The sequence below is a fragment of the Thermobia domestica genome, chromosome 3 (genome assembly GCF_964235325.1).
Source record: "Thermobia domestica chromosome 3, izTheDome1.hap1.1, whole genome shotgun sequence".
Taxonomy (NCBI): Eukaryota; Metazoa; Arthropoda; class Insecta; order Zygentoma; family Lepismatidae; genus Thermobia; species Thermobia domestica.
Window position 1 is genome coordinate 40298233 of NC_137456.1, and position 17062 is coordinate 40315294.

At 34.8% G+C, this 17062-nt stretch overlaps 1 protein-coding gene across 3 annotated transcripts in view; it reads left to right on the plus strand.

The window, feature by feature from the left end:
- Tmep (Transmembrane endosomal protein) overlaps positions 1–17062 on the plus strand; it is a 243050-nt gene that overhangs the window by 197824 nt on the left and 28164 nt on the right. For 2 of the 3 annotated variants that reach the window (XM_081750698.1, XM_081750696.1), the window contains exon 8: positions 2856–2940. In XM_081750698.1, coding sequence (XP_081606824.1) covers positions 2856–2940 — 85 coding nt within the window. Of the gene's footprint in view, positions 1–2855; positions 2941–6276; positions 8836–17062 lie in introns of those variants that run through there. The other variant, XM_081750699.1, reaches the window with a different exon arrangement.

Sequence of the window (17062 nt, forward strand, 5' to 3'; positions counted from 1 at the left end):
TTTTACTGCATTTTAACATGAAATTTGCCACATACATGTCTTTGCCGATTATACACATACTGACATTATAAGAAATACCGGGCGTATTCGTTATCAAATTATATTCCTACAACAACATATTTATAGACATGAGACATGAGTGTACACATAGCTCAAACCTTTGGAATACTTAGAATCCATCAGAAACGAATAATGCCGGAAGCACTGGCGGAAGTACGTCATGGTTAACCCATCCTTTATACCGTCACGCTCGAAGTAATTTCATTGTACAGTACATTGTATAAGAAATTATATCTCCAACCTATACTTAATACTGTTTTGTGACTTATAATAGGCGATCAAGGGTGATTTCATCACTTCTGCTCTCAACTTAAGTGCAAGAATCTAAAACTCTCATTTTAGGTTCCAATCAATATGTCTGCTACGTAAAGAAAACATAGGCTGGTGTATGTTTCACTTTATTTTAATGTAAATATGTTTCCCTTCCTTATTTATCTTTGATTCAGAGTTTTCTGTTTCAGAAATTTAAGCAAAAGTACCATTTTATCTTTTATTATATTTATAAATCAATACAAGAAACCGTTGTAAGTTCCATGTGTACCTCACATCTTTGGAATTCACCAGAGACAAATGAACATCAAGTAATGGTAGAAATACGCCATAGACGCTCGCTGCCGTCGTTCTGTCATTGTAGACACAGACGGTGATCCACACACAGCAGATTTGCAGATACAAGTCCACTCATAGTGTTAGTACACAATATACATACACTCTGTAGATTAGAGATGATCATTTTGCAATCGAGGTCACTGTCTTTAACGGTGCTTTCGCTCACTAATCCCAGTGGGACTCATGCTGGTTCTCAGTGAAACTCGACTTGTACTCGCTCGAACTCTAACTCGTGCTCGCTATCCACTCACAGGATTCGTGTGCACATAGGCTTGGAAATTTGGACATGCCTGCTGCAGACATCTACGGTGGCCAGTGTGCTGAATCTAGAAACTGAAATCAGCATGCCGTCTACGTACACGTTTCGAAGTGAATTTCGTTCGAGTCGGACATATTATTAAATGTTGTACACCACTAGTATGTATTAGTAATGTTTTACCTGCAGGTAGAAACTTTTAATAAAAATAAATTTTAAGTGGAATAGTTTCATTATAGATAATGTGAACTTCAGAAATGATTAAATAAGTATAAGACATCCCAGGTTTCGCTAAGTTTGTCCAACTAAGTAGGAAGAAAGATGGCCAAAGGATACTGGTATCAAATCTATATATAAGAGGTGCTAAATAAAGCAGGAATTTTTCTTGAAATAGCCCTTTGGAGTTCTAGTACCTATTTTTAGGTATTAAAGTAGTGTCTTCATTATTCGATTTAAAAAAAGAACCAATAAAGCTTTTTACCTTTTTTTTTTAAGTCTAGAGACATTGTAGAACACGTTACGTATGATTTCATGCCTTTCTACGTCGAGACATTTTTGCTAGGCCTACTTTTATTATTTTTGGCGGGCTTACGTTTCCACCTAGAAGATTGAAATTTTGCACTAACATTCAGTCCACCGAGTAGTATTTATCAGATCTTTGCGTTAACACAGGGGGGAAGAGGGTTCTAGAGTGGCAAAAAGGTAAAAAAAAAAGTTTTTTTTAAATCCCTTTTTTCGCGTTTTTTATGCCTCAGATACGAGATGGAGACATGTGAATGGTACCGTTTAAAAGGTTGTTCTATTCTGAATGAGGTACAAAACGTGATCCTAGGATAAATAGGGATGTCTCAGGATTTTTTTCTTTTTTTTTCCTGAGATCAGGGTCCTTTACGGTAATGTAAGGTAGTGTAGGAGTCATTTGTAAATATTTTCCCCGCCTTTACTGTTCAAAATAGAAGCTTGAAATTTTGTACACACCTTTAGTACACCCCTTAGTATTTTTCAGTTGATTTTCAAATCTCGGTGTTAACACTAGGGGATCCAGAAAAGCTCAAACTTAAATAAATAAATAATAATAAAAAAAAAAAAAAAAACAGAAAAATTCCTATTTCCCTCAAAATTTCTTGCCTCAGAACATGATAGGAAAATATGGATGGTACCGTTTGACAGGTTGCTCTATTGTGAAAGGAATGAGGTATGAACCATGATCCTACGATCAAACAGGAATGATGCTGTAGCCGCTTGACTGAGAGTCTATAATTTATCTTAAAAAAAAAAACTGGAATTTGAAAGGGATAGTAAGCATACAAGAAATAAAGAGTGGTACGTAGGTGACATAGCCTACACATAGTCTCCTTGCCGGTTCAAACTGAGTGTTCAAGCGGTTCACAAGATGATGATACGAGGAATAACGTCCATGGTTTGCGGCGGAAGCGTTCCTCGACATGATCGTTGCAGGACGAGATGGATAATTATGGGACTTCTTAACGAAAGCACCGCAGCCATCTTAGCATATTTTTATACTACAGACACCACACTACTTGATACTATACTGAGTGACACGTATTTATTCACTTAATATATACATTCTTCATGCAACGATAAATTTCGACCAAAAATTAAATAACTATTCGCTGGGTATGTTTGGGCGAATCCATTACAGGACAGCACATATTCAACTTGCTCCACCACATGCGAAGAGCACACTGACACCAGCTTCTTCCTGACCCATGTCATTTAGTGGTACAAACACAAAGCTCTGTCTAGTAAAACAATGACGATTCTAGTACAACGAAAGTCTCACTTTTATTTACCTACCCTTATATATTGGTCTTGCATGGACAGTCAATTAATTATCAATTAAATTATTGTTTAATAAAAATGCTTTTATCATATGATATGACTAATAATTTAACACATTATATTACAGGAAACTATGAATCCGAAAGATATCATGACAGATGCCATTCATAATTTCCACCCGCAGTATCAACAGTATACACAATACAGTTCAGGTATGTTCACAATATGTAGTTACTTTGTTTGTATTATATTTTTTTCCCTACTTTACTACAATACATGGTTTGGTTTTGTACGCGTAACTTGCATGAAAAATTAAGCTTGGAATGATGATTTTGACCAGATAAATAATAGCATGTAGTCTTGGTAAGTGGAAGGTTTTTGACTTAGAAGGTGTTGGACTGTTTTTTCACGGCTGATGGTTACGGTTCTTAGTTTCACTACCTTCAAGTCGTAAAACGTTCGGAAATTGACTTCACAAAGTACTGGCAACGAAAATGGTCACTAATCACAATAGAGAGAAATATAATGATAAACTTCTGCAATTTTCTTGCTACGTGGATGAGTATACAAAACTACGTGCAAAGCTGGTAATAATAGGAACAAAACTTTCCAGTTTGAAATCGAAGTTAAGCAGTCTTGCCTGTAGTAGTAGTTGTCAAGTTTAAACAGAAATATTTATAGATTAATTTTTGAAATCTTATGCATCAAATAACCACTTCAGCTTCACGTTAGTACATATTAACACAAGAAACACATAGCAAATTAATAAATAGATGTTACGCATGAAAATATAACTTGAAAAATTTCGAGATTGCATTATTACACACCAAAAGTTACACATGGGTTTCGATAGCATGCGTATGCGGACGGCATGTTGAATGCTACTGCAATGATGGTAATTTTTAAAAAGTTATCAGCGTTCCCAATCTGAAAATGCTTTATAAAATGTAGAATTAAATATAGTAATTTTGCTTCAGTTATCATATTAAACAAGAGATTTTTCAATATTGTCGGATAGGGTTATTTGTAAGTCTGTAACAGTATTTAAGGGCTAAGGAAGAGGAATAAACAGACTAATAATGACATTCTTTTGTATTTTGAGAGATTATTATTTTTATTATTATTATATAAATAATTGAAAAACAACTAGTAATTACCAGAGGTACAGTTGTATTAGTATTTTGAAAATTATTCAGTTTGAAATTAATAAAAATGCCATCAGTTCCACAAATATTGCATATTTCACATCTTGACATTAAAAAAAATGCCACTTTTCTTTTGCTTGTTTTTCATAAGTGCAAGGAGATAATAAAATGCAACTTACCACAATCATAGATAATGTTATTCTACAACAGAAAATACGAACCTGGAGAATTTTCAGTTTTGCCATCCATAGAATTTACAGTGTTGCCAAAATAACAATTCCCCCAAAATCTAAGTTAAGTCAGCGACTAAAGGAATTAAATCAACAGCATTTGATTACATATCATGTTGTCTTGAAATCCTGTGAACTACTTTTTAAATAATAATTGTATGTAGTTTGTAGTAAACAAAATAGTTTAAACATACATTTATTAAAATTAAATAACTGTTATTTAAAAAAAAGTTCACAGAATTCCAGACAACATGATGCATAATCAAATGTAGTTGAGTTCATTCCTCTAGTCGCTGCCTTAACTTAGATTTTGGGGGAATTGTTATTCTGACAACACTGTAAATTCTATGGATGGCAACACTGAAAATTCTTCAGGTTCATATTTTCTGTTGTAGACTAACATTGTCTATGATTGTGTTAAGTTGCATTTCATTATCTCCTTTCACTTATGAGAAACAAGCAAAAGAAAAATGGTACATTTTGTATTATTTTTACTAAATCAGCTCTTAAACATTAAACTAAGTTTACTTCAAGAACATATTAATTCTACACCCAATAAATATTACAAAATAAGGAGAAACATTTGAGATTTCTTGTAAAAAATCCTTTGTCAACTAGAAATTCGAAACTTGGCACAATTACTTCAAAAAAATATGTTGTGTGATCCCTTTTTACCGATCTTCTCCTAAACTGTTAAAACAATATTTTAATAATGAGATTTGCAATAAAAAGGTAAAGGAAGCAATATTTGGTTTTCCTCAGTTTTTTTTAAATTAAATTAAGGTAGAGGAATTTTCAAAATAAAGTGGTTGGTCATTTTTTTAACACGACTGTACGTTAATATAAAGATATATATTAATTTAATATATAGTAATATCTTTAAACGTTAAAAAAAGCTTTTCACCAAAGATTATTATTTTCATTATTTACAACATGGCACCAATTCTCTCCATAATAAATATTTAAAAGAACCATTTATTTGATTACATGGTGCGAACAACAATCCAGTTTGAACAACGATACGCCAGGGTTTATCTGAAGGAATAATAATTCCGCCACTTTTTAATCTTTCTATTTAAATAAAACCTGAGAGCAAATAAAATTCAAATGATCACATCTTGATAAATAGAAGTACTTTCTATGTTGCATGAAAATTTCAAATTTAGCTTCTTAATTCAAAAGAACTTTCATACATGCCTTCTCAGGTTTCCAACAAGGTTATTCCATCACAATAATTTCAAATAGTATTTTTAGCTGATATATAGCAGGAAATATAATCGTTTTCCAAGCACTACACTTCTATTATATTAATCTAGGACACACATTAGAAGCTGTAGGCAAATGTGATGAGAAACTTATAATAGATTTGAATTAACCTCGAAGATAATTTCCGCCGCTTATGGGACAACCCATACTTAATACCGCTTGCCTAATTACACTAAAGGAGACAGAAATACCGGAACAGCTTAAGCGTTTTGAGACTTGGTAAATTATGTCGGGAATCAATGGCAATGAAGTAGGAAAATAAATTGAAAATTCTAAAAGGAATATACATTAAATATGTGATTGAAGTATTTAGATTTATGGCGTAGGATTGGAAAAAAAATCAGTTTGTACACTTTTTTAAAAGTAGATTGTATCTAATGCGTTTGTATTTGTTTCTGACTTCCTAGTGCATCGGTCGGTGTCAGTTCAGTATTTTGTATCTTTACAGAGGATAAGATTGTTATTGTTCGTAGAAAAATTGGTGCCAAATTAAACTTCGTAAGAGAGAAGCCATATTTAAAAATTAGTGTACAACAAATTGATTTGTGAATGTTAGAAGACATAGAAATACTAGAATTTCTGGCAAAATACTTGAGCTTATTTTTACAATTTCAGGAAGTGAAGTGTTTAATTAATATAATAATAATACAAAAATAAGAATGGTATGATTTTTAGCTATATTCAGTTCACGTGTTATATATGTCTATTCCTGTAAACGTACTGTTGTAATAGTCTAATGGGTTTGTGTAAGTAAAATGTTTTATCCGAGAGAATTAATGAACTCTGTTTTATTGCTATAAATAACGTATCATCTCTCGACATGTAATGTGTTCGTAATCTCACTGTGATGTCAATAAAATCAGTTGATTGCAGATAGTTTTTTGAAACCCGTATTCTCATTTTTCAGAGATCAATACAAACCAACCTTACGTGAAGCTGTAAGGACAACACAAAAAATAGTGTTTGTTTTCCGAACGAAGAGTGAACTTGAAGAATTATTTCTTGAAAATGTGAAACTTGAAACGTATTAGAACCCAGGACAATAGAACTTGAAGCATGTTGCATGCATGGCTTTTTTGTTTTTACTTTCTTGCGAGAGTGTGTTTTCAGTGGACTGAATTCAGCAGCATGAGTTTCTTAAGCATATTCTTTGAATTGTTCTGTAAATTTTATTTGACAGTTCTTAATAAGATACACACACACACACATATATATATATAAGTGATCTTTTTATTTTGTCTATGTCTATAGTTATCAATCACACATTGCATGTGTTCATAAAGGTGTGTGCACGGTATTATTTGATACTCATTGCATAGCCTAGTTTAATTGCTGTCTTGATTATCTTATAAATTTTTATATTTCAGTAAGTTTGACACAGTTCGGACAATTGACCTGTCTTGAGTTACCAGGTTAGGAATGAATAAAATTCCCCCCTTTTTAGTTGTAGCTATCCCTATTAGATAGTTTAGATAGTGTATACTACAATTGTGTAGTTTCCCAGTTTTTGTTTTATTCCCTGAATTATAGTTTAATAGGAGCATATAATTTTCTTTTTTAAAAAAATCATTCGTGATTTATAGAACTTTGAGACAAGAGAATTAGCAATTTTATTGCTTTCGTAAAACTAATTAGCGTGACCTTTGTGTAGATAATATGCGCGATTTTGCCATAAGCATTACTATTTAGGTGACAGTTTAGCTTGTGTTTTGAATGGAACAAGGTTCAAGTCTTAATCTTGTGATCAAAGAATCTGAAATCATCATTATTTTACGATTGTATTCATTACCAGTAGTATTTTACGTGGTTTCTTACATTGTTCTTAGCATACAAACTCAATATTTCTCAATATATGTCTTACCTTTTTTTTAATCTAATTACTTCTCGATAATGAAAGCGATTGTTTGAGTTGAACATTAAAACAAGTACTGTTGCATTGTCAGTATAAAATCTAGAGACAAAATATTATTTCTGTCTCTCTAATTGACAACATACGGATCATACTTTCTGCTCTGTTAATGAAAAGTGTGAAACTGACATTGATGTATATACGTATATATATCGTATACATCGTATTATATAAATATACAATGTATATGGGAGTTGAGCTTCTTAAAGCTCAACAGATTTTCTTTTTTTTTAGAAATCGATTTGATTTTAGATAACTTAGGGATCTTGTAGAAACAGATGATGTAGCTGGTTAATTACCAGTACCTGCCAACATGACAGATTGTAGCCTGTCTAGTAACACTATATAGATAGTATTGGTGTGGTTCCTTTAGTAAAAGATATAAAAACCACCCGTATAAGAGTTCTTGTCCCTCCAACAAACAAAACACTTCGAAAAGTTCAGTTTGATTTTTTGGGAGTTGAATACATTTTTGTATATACATATATAAGGTGTTTCAAAACAACACCGACAACGTTTGGGAAGTGATTACCGACACGAAGATAAAACGAAAAGTATATACCAACCTGGGTGCACAAATGCTTCCTTTCTGAGTTATAGGTTACCGAAAACATGAAAAAATGAAGTTTACAGGTCCATAGCTCCAAAACTGTAGGACCTACCGTAGTTGGGTCAAGACTTCACTTAGGAATTATGTGCACTATCCAAAATTACATTTTTCAGAACCCTGAGGTACTCATGCAACAATTTTTATAGAGCAGTGTGGCTACGGATATATAATTTGAAGTACTCACCAACTACCTGTATAAAAATTATTGCGGAAGAACCTGAGGATTCTGAAACATGGATATTTGGATAGGGCACATACTAGGTCCTAAATGAAGTCTTGTCCCGACTACGGTAGTTACCATAGTATTGGAGCTATGGATGTTTAAAATTAATTTTTTCATGTTTTCCGCAACCTATAACTCCGAAAGGAAGCACTTGTGCACCCAGTTGGTCTATACTTTTCGTTTTGTCTTGATATCAGGAATCAGCTCCCAAACGTTGTCGGTGTTGTTTTGAAACGTTCTCTATACACGATTGTTTGACAGAAGACAACAAAGAAACTACATCCAGAAATGCGAAAAACTGTTGTATATTTTCTGTGTAGAAGCGGTTTAGGGCAATTGTGTCGATTGTAAATATTTTTCATCTATATTTCTGTGTGCCCGTATTGAGTATTTTTTATTAAAATATACTAAATCAATACATAATGATACATATGATGGTGGTATTAGTAGTAGGTAAATCCCAATGTCTTAAGATAGTTCTTATAATAATTAATGTGCGATATTATTTGATAACTGAGGTTATTTAATTTAATTTCATGATTATCTTGCATTTGCTTTTGCTATTAGTAGCTTTGTAAATTTATTGCTGCTTATTCGTTTAATTTTGTATAAACATATAAAAGCATGCAATTTTGGTTTTACTTTTTATGATTTGTAAAATTCATTATTTAATGTACTATCAACAGATGTAAAAATTTTTGCAATAAATTTGTTTACGTATTAAGTTGTGCTGCTTTATATTTTATATTTGATACTTTTAAGTAACTTCCTGCTTGCGCTTTCTTTAAGTTCTATATGCTTGCAAGTAAAGTAAAAATGATTTTAGTATTTACTCCATAGTTTCTCTGTATCCTTTCTGAATATTAAGAGAAAATTTATTTGAACATGAGACTTCTTAAGTTCATCACAGATTAATAACTAGAATTATCTGCAGTAATGGTAGTTACTTTTTTTTCTATGTAAATGTACTTTGATTTTTAAGTTGCGTTGATAAATCGTGAAGGTTTATTCGTCCTATGTTATGTAGAGAACATTTGTATCAATAAGTACAGGGTGTTAATGAACTATACCGACAAACTGTAAGAGGTGATTCCTTATATCAAAATAAGAAAAAAAGTTTATATAGACCTGTAGGGAAAAGTGTCTAGTTTCAGAGCTAGGGCTGTCCAAAATCGCGGAAAAGCCAAATTTCAAGAGGCCCTATTTCGAAATTGCGAGACTGTGAATGGTGGTCCTTATCAGCCTAAAGGAAGTCACGAATACGCAATCCAAAAATGCATATTTCATTAATGTTCAATTGGTGTCCAGAGCATTCCTTGCAGAGTGAAGTTCCAAGACATGACATCAACCGAATTTTGAGATATGCTCTGACTTTATGATTGGCCCAAAGTAGGCAAAGGATAAGCCTTGATAGCAGTAAACACGGAATCATTTGCTGCAGTGTCGGAAGTGTTAAGAATCGTCAGCAGAACGGTCTCTCGTACTCAGGGAAAACGCATGCTTCGATGTTTTCTCTCACACTTATAAGTAAAGAAAACGTTAAATATACATGACGAAATACATCGCATCACACATTATTCCGAGAAAAAAAAATGGAGCTGCCGGTTCCTAACACTTCCGATTTCCCTCCAAAGCATTGAATTTCCAATGCTTACCTCCTGCCTACTTTGGACTCTCCGTGAAATCAGGGTATATCTGAAAATTCTATTGAGAGCGTATCTGAGAACTACATCCTGTAGGGAATACCCTGTACACTTAATTGAAATGCGACAATCATTTTGAACGAGTGTACGTAAGGAAGCCTGTTTTCTGGGGTTGAAATTAGCAAGGATAAAGGAGGTAATATCTAATCCAGGCTACAAGTTTACAATATACATAATGAAAGGAATCCAGTATAACTTCGCTAAGAATTGCTTAATTTTAATGCACTATGGTGTCAATTTCTTTATGGATTTTCATTGCTTGGGATTGTAATAAGTACAGGGCTTGAAATATAATATATATGCAGGGTTTGAAAAAATCCATTCACCTGCTCGCGAGTGGCGATTACTGTTTTACATTTGGCGAGGAAAGTCCGATCAGTCAAAAGCGTGAATTCAAGAATAAATAGCAAGTAGATGTCACTCTTGTTTTAAATTTTTATTAAGAGATGTCAATAAACAAAACAATAAATAAATAAATAAATAAATAAATAAATAAATAAAATATTCATATGTTTACTTTGTGGCAAAGTGATTTTTTGTTTTACTTGTATCTTGACATTTGCGCGGGGAGGCCCATGCACTCTTAATTACGCTACTGCCAGGAAATTGCGGCCCACAGCATCACAAAGCTGTTGTCATATTTCACGGTATGGAGGAGACAATTCGGAACATAAGTTTGTTCAGTTACTTATAAACATCCTGTTGTTGAGAATGACGTGAAAGAGGTCTCATCTGACTATATTAGAAGTTACCAATCATCGACAATCCTTTTTGCATGTTTTTGGCACAATTTTGATCGTGCTAAAGTGTTGGCAGTGATGAGCGGTTTGGAAATCGTAACACGACCACGGATGTTCAGGTTGCGCAATTCGCATTAGATTGTAACTGTCGCAGTAGTGATTCAGTTCCGCAGCCAGTTCTGCCACATTAATTCCACATTTTTTTGATGGTGATCCTCTCTAATGCTCGACGATTGCTGTTACTGAGGTTTCACTTCCATCCACTGTTGCTCTTTGTCGATCTTGTTTTGTTGTGAGTTCTTGTAGGCCTTCTTTACCTAGGACATTGTTTCTCGCGACACACTGGCCACCTTAGATACATTTGCGCTTATTAACCACGTACTCACAATTCGGCCTCTTTGAAACTCAGAAAGGTCATTTTTCATTACCACCGTCTGCCCGGTCCAACACAGGCCTCGGTTCTACCCGCCTATAGACTTATCACACTAATAACTACTGCCGGAAACTATACATGCATTCTGAGTGTTAGCACCTCAAATATATTACGTAATGCGAATTACAGGTATTTCTATTACAATTTTTACAAAAAAAATTACAAAATTCCTCCGACTTCTATCAAATCTAACGAGTGTTCGAGTAAGACTGAAAATTTACTGATATTTTTTAGGATTACAATTAATCAAATATGAGGGATAGAATTCACAGGGACCACGTTGATTGAATGTTAGAATGCTCATCTCCTGGCGTGTGGGGCCTTTGGTTTGATTCCATTTCCCGCCAAATGAGTTTTGTGCGTGGGATTTCTCGAGGTTCTCCCGTTTCCTTCCACTTTCTCATTCCATTCATCTTATCATCATAGTCACTGTCACCTTCGGTGCATAATCATACAACATTAAGCTCAAAAGAATGTGATATGGGCATATAAAAATAGAAATTGTTACCGTCTTTCTATTGAAATCTACTCTAAATGTTTGTAGGTGTATGTAGTGCAAATAAACTAAACAATTACACAACTAAAAGAAAACAAGGAATCTTCTTTTCATCACTTTTTTTAAAGAAGTTGTTCGGTAGAGTCCGTTTTGCACTAAATTGTGGATCTACCTAAATACAACTTGAATTCATTATTATCTAATGTTGTAAAATATGAGCAAAACCTTGAAGATAAAAATATATTCATTAAATAATACCAAAACTGAATTGTTAGCCTTCTCTCTTCGCCGTTGGGAGGTCTGAGTTCGATATTTACGGCTGGTTATTTTATTCGGTATTACATCTATATATTTAGAAGTTTAAAAGAAAAATCTCGTAGAACACTTACCCACTTCTCTAATTTTTGTTAAAAAGAAAATTATCAATGGAAAGTAAGCACTCATTTTATTGCTTAATCAAAGGCTAAATATACCTGCACTGTTTGAAAACAGTTTTCATTCTTCGAGACGATATCCAAAGACATTGGATTAATAATTTAAAATAATACGTAACAAAACAGTAACTGTTTTCGGTTCTGTCCGTGGATTTTCTCGGGGTAGTCCCGTTTCCTTCCACGTTCCCGTTCTACCGATTTTTCCGTCATTCAGTTGCCTTAATCACCCGTCTCCCATAGCCTAACGGGCATAATCGTGGGACGTAGAAGATTTCACTTCATTTCTTTCCGGTCCTTAGCTACTGTATCTGAGGAGTTGTAAACTGATCAAAAAGAAACGAAATATGATGGAGATTTATGTGAGGCACTGGATGCGATGCCTGCAGTCCGTTATTTTATAAAATAGTTCCAAGAGCTACGTAGATACATGAGTGCTTTCCCTTATACTGTTGTTTTGATTTCCTGTCTGTTCCATTTCAGAAAGAAAGGGGGGGGGGGGAGGAATAAATGCAGTAAGCTTACTTTACTATAATCTTATTCACTGTCTTGGAAAATTAATTTTTGATCACAGAAAGAGATTTTCTCCAGACTGTATGTGTAGTAGTACATAGAGAAGTCTCACTACATAGGCATTGCCCGTATACTGGTTCTAGAACTTTTGAATCCCCGTCTAAGTTAGTTTGTGGTGGATAACATCGTGTCCATGGGTTTTCTCGGATTACTCCCGTTTTTTCACATCATCATTCCACCAATTCTCCATCATCATACACTTGCCTTAATCATCCGTCTCCCTTAGCCTAAAGGGCATAATTGTGGTACGTTAAACTGAAAGATTTCATTTCATTTCACAGAACTTTTGAACTAGGTACATTACATCGTCTTTTTCTCTACGCAGGCACCATTGACACTGAAGCACTTGTCAATGCGTTCCCAACCAAAATTGTGAACATATTCTATAGTTCTTGTGGCTGAATGAGGCCTTGCGTTGTCGTCAAGGAGAATGACACCTCATGCCAGGTCGCTTTCACTCGGTTGCAACCTTCCAACACGTTAGAGCTTCAGAGTACACTATATGTTGGCACTTTCTTCTTCAAAAATACCTGTCATATCCAGAAGATGGTGAGGAGCAATTTAACTGCCAATAAAACTACCTCGAAATTTTTGCGGACTGGTGAACTGGGATGTTTCCACTGTATGGATACTTTTCTTTTTTGGGGGGGGAGGGGTATGTAGTCTCGGACAGAACTTCATCTCTTGTGACATTTTGACTAAGGAACCTGTTGATTTCCCGCTCGATCGCAGCAAATTCTGTAGGGAGATGGGCATACTTGTTGATATGTGATTAGGATACAACTGATGAGGTCTTGCTATTGCAGAACATCATTAATGAATGTATGTGCTCGTAATCGACAGTCAATTTCCTGTCATTCACTCGTTCAGCGTTCTCCGTACTACTAGATGTCAATAGCCGTCTGTGTGATTGTCGTCAACGGCACTTCCACGCTCAGTTGCAAACTCCCTGCACCAATGCCGTATTATTTGTACTGACATAACTTGCGGACGAAAACCTGTGGGACGTTAAACAAAATAATAATAATAATAATAATAATAATAATAATAATAATAATAATAATAATAATAATTTCATTCCTTTTCAACTTACGGACTACGGATCGGGCATGCCTTATCCCGCAGACATTGTTTCTTCAAACCAGTACGCTGTTAGTGCGAAAAAAAAAGAAAAATTATGTGAGGTTTGCCGCAAAAGTCATGCCAACTTTTACAAAAATGGGAACGACGTTGCTAATTCTGAAATACGCTAATGAAAGGTTCCACTCAATTTGTTCCTCAAGTTTTCGTATGTGGTTGAAATCGCAAGATGACAAGTCTGGTGAATATGGTTGATGCTCGAGTATTTCTTATCCCTATCACACGAGGATATTCTGCACACGCATTGTCGTATGGGCTGTAACACGTATGAAACGAACGATTCGATATACGTACTTATGTTTCTTGTGCTATAATCCTGATAGGGATATACGGGAATATATGTTCATTCAACTGTCTAGTGGCAACGTTTACATATGTACTAACCCTCCTTTGCATATTTCCGAATTTCTTGCTTTTTATTATTATTATTATTTTTAAAAGAAAACCATGACATTTACGGTAACCTTTGTAATAACATTTAGAATATTAAATCTCTATTCAGTATAGAAAGCATCTTGTTTGCAGATTATTCCTCGTACAAGAGATAAAATGAAGTGAAAACATATACAATTCAGATGACGTGTATAAAAGATCAGTGACAAATCCTTCGTTTTTATACAGATCGATATGCATGTCATCCCGCTTTTGTAATTTAATGTAATTTATTAAATATATGTATATAATACAGTATGGCGCTAAAATCGTTGTAGAAAAGCAGAGGAGTGATTCCTGAGAAACAAACAAACAAGAAAGTTCCAATAAAAATAGGAGGAAAACAAGTCGTTTACGTGTTATATGCTGCCGAAAGCGTGGAAAAACAAACTTTAGAGTTAAATATTGTACAAACTACTGACCATAGACGTGATGCGATCAGATTTATGCAATGGCGTTGCAAGGGATTCACCAAAGGACGTTAGGGATTCCCGGACATTTTATGATGTAAATTTTGTGGACAAGAGAATGTAAAGGACGTCGCACTGTCTGGAAATAATACTACGTGGCAGGTCAGAATTCATACACTCAGATTAAAAGATGGCAGATGAGGTAATAACCACTCTGCGTGGTTGTATACCTTCTTTAAAAAAAAAATAGTAAAAACTAGTAAAGAATTCACTGGAAACGTCACGTCGGTACAATATAAAAATACGTACAACACAAGCCGATAGGTAACAGACAATAAATTCCGATTGCTGATCTGCTCATATTAATGATATCGCAACCATTTTGAGAACGCGTCTAATTTTATTACAACAGGAATTGAACAAGAACTATTATTAAAAGACAAACAAAGAACGCATAATAATAATAATACACATAACAGTACATTTATTTCGATCAGTACATCACATAAATGCAACTACAGTACGTTCTTTATTCAATCAATGTTCTAAACTGACGGACGTGAAATAAAACATTCGATCCACTTGGCGATATTTGTTGTAACAAGAGCTAATATTTCTGGTCCCAAATTCTATAACGGGACTGCATACCGAAGAGAGTTGTAGTGAGGAAGGTACAGAGGAGAGTCTTTGTTGAAATGAAAAGAGGATGGTTGTCAGAACTGTCACTACAAAAGGTGTTCAAAGTTTCGACCCTCCACTTCAATGCAAAGGTTACAGTGGCGGCGAAGGGACCGGCGGATGCGTTGAAACACTGTGGGCGCTTCCCTAATGCTTCTGGCAGCAGCAACAATTCGAGCAAACAAATCCTCCTCTGATTGTACAGGCGTCGCATAGACTAGTCGTTTCATATGACCCCACAAAAAAAAAGGTGTTAAGGTCTGGTGAGATACTGGTCGTTCTCTGCCGATCCATTTGTTCAGAAAGGATGCGTTGAGAAAATTTCGCACCTCCGCAGCGAAATGTGATGGTGCACGGACGGTCATAAACCACACGTTTCGACAAACAGCCAGTGGCACAATTTCTAATAGTTCAGGCAGAAATTATTCCAAAAATATGCGATACTCCTACTAGGTCAAGCGTTGTGATAGTAGGTACAGTCCGATGAGTAATTATCAACAGTTCCTGCCTACACATTCACAGAACACCGTTCCTGACAGGAACGAGTTGACTTCCGTGTGGGTTTTATGTGTATTATTATTATTATTATTATTATTATTATTATTATTATTATTATTATTATTATTATTATGCGTTCTTTATTTGTCTTTTAATAGTAGTTCTTGTTCAATTCCTGTAGTAGTAAAATTAGACGCGTTCTCAAAATGGTTGCGATATCATTAGTATGAGCAGATCAGCAATCGGAATTTATTTTCTGTTATCTATCGGCTTGTGTTGTACGTATTTTTACATCGTACCGACGTGACGTTTCCAGTGAATTCTTGTACAACGTCTTTACTAGTACTTTTTTGAGAAGGCATACAACCACGCAGTGATTATTACCTCATCCGCCATCTTTAAATCTGCGTGTATGAGTTCTGACCTGCCATGTAGTATTATTTCCAGACAGTGAGACGTCCTTTACATGCTCTTGTTTACAAAATTTACATCATAAAATGTTGGGGAATCCCTAACGTCCTTTGGCGAATCTCTTGCAACGCCATTGTTTAAATCTGAAAACTGCAAATTTGGATAGAGCAGGTTAGGATCCTTTGATGATACCATGCCGCGTCACGTCTACGGTCAGTAGTTTGTACAATCCGCGGCAAAAAACCTGCAACATGAGGATGTAAGTTTATTATGAAACTACGCCTAACAGCACAGGGAATGAACATAACGTCTAAGTGGAACGAATCACGCCAGGATAAACCTCGGCCTCCTCCCGTGCACACTTATTTTGGAGCAAAAGACTTCGTCATTTCACAATAAACTTATATGCTCATGTTGCAAGTTTTTTGCCGCGGATTGTACAATATTTAACTCTAAAGTTTGTTTTCCCACGCTTTCGGCAGCCTATAACACGTAAATGATGCGGGTTTCGCCCTATGTGTATTGGAACTTTTTTGTTTGTTTTAATCTCAGGATCTCAGGATCAATTGTACAACGAATTTAGCGCCATACTATATATATATATATATATATATATATATATATAATATACTGCCGCATTCCGTCTCCAGTTTCCTGTTATCTGAGACATTCATCGTTGCCCCTTGCACGTCAATAATTACATCATAAGTCTAAGTTTACGTTACTTTCGCTGTTGCTAAAGAAATAAACTCTCGAAACTTCTATGGCATCTTCTCTTTATCTTCCCTAGTATGTCTGTTCTTAAGAGGCGTATTGTCAATGATCATAGTCCTTCGATTTGAAAAAACAACCGGATTCATTATTGAAAATTTATCTAAACATGCAGGCAAACGATGGATAAAGAAAAAGGGCAGAATCAAAGTGGAAAAGCATGTGTGTAGAGTCAGTAACAACATTTAGTCGTACGATCTGACACTGTTTAAAAGTTAACTGTTGAGGATGCAGC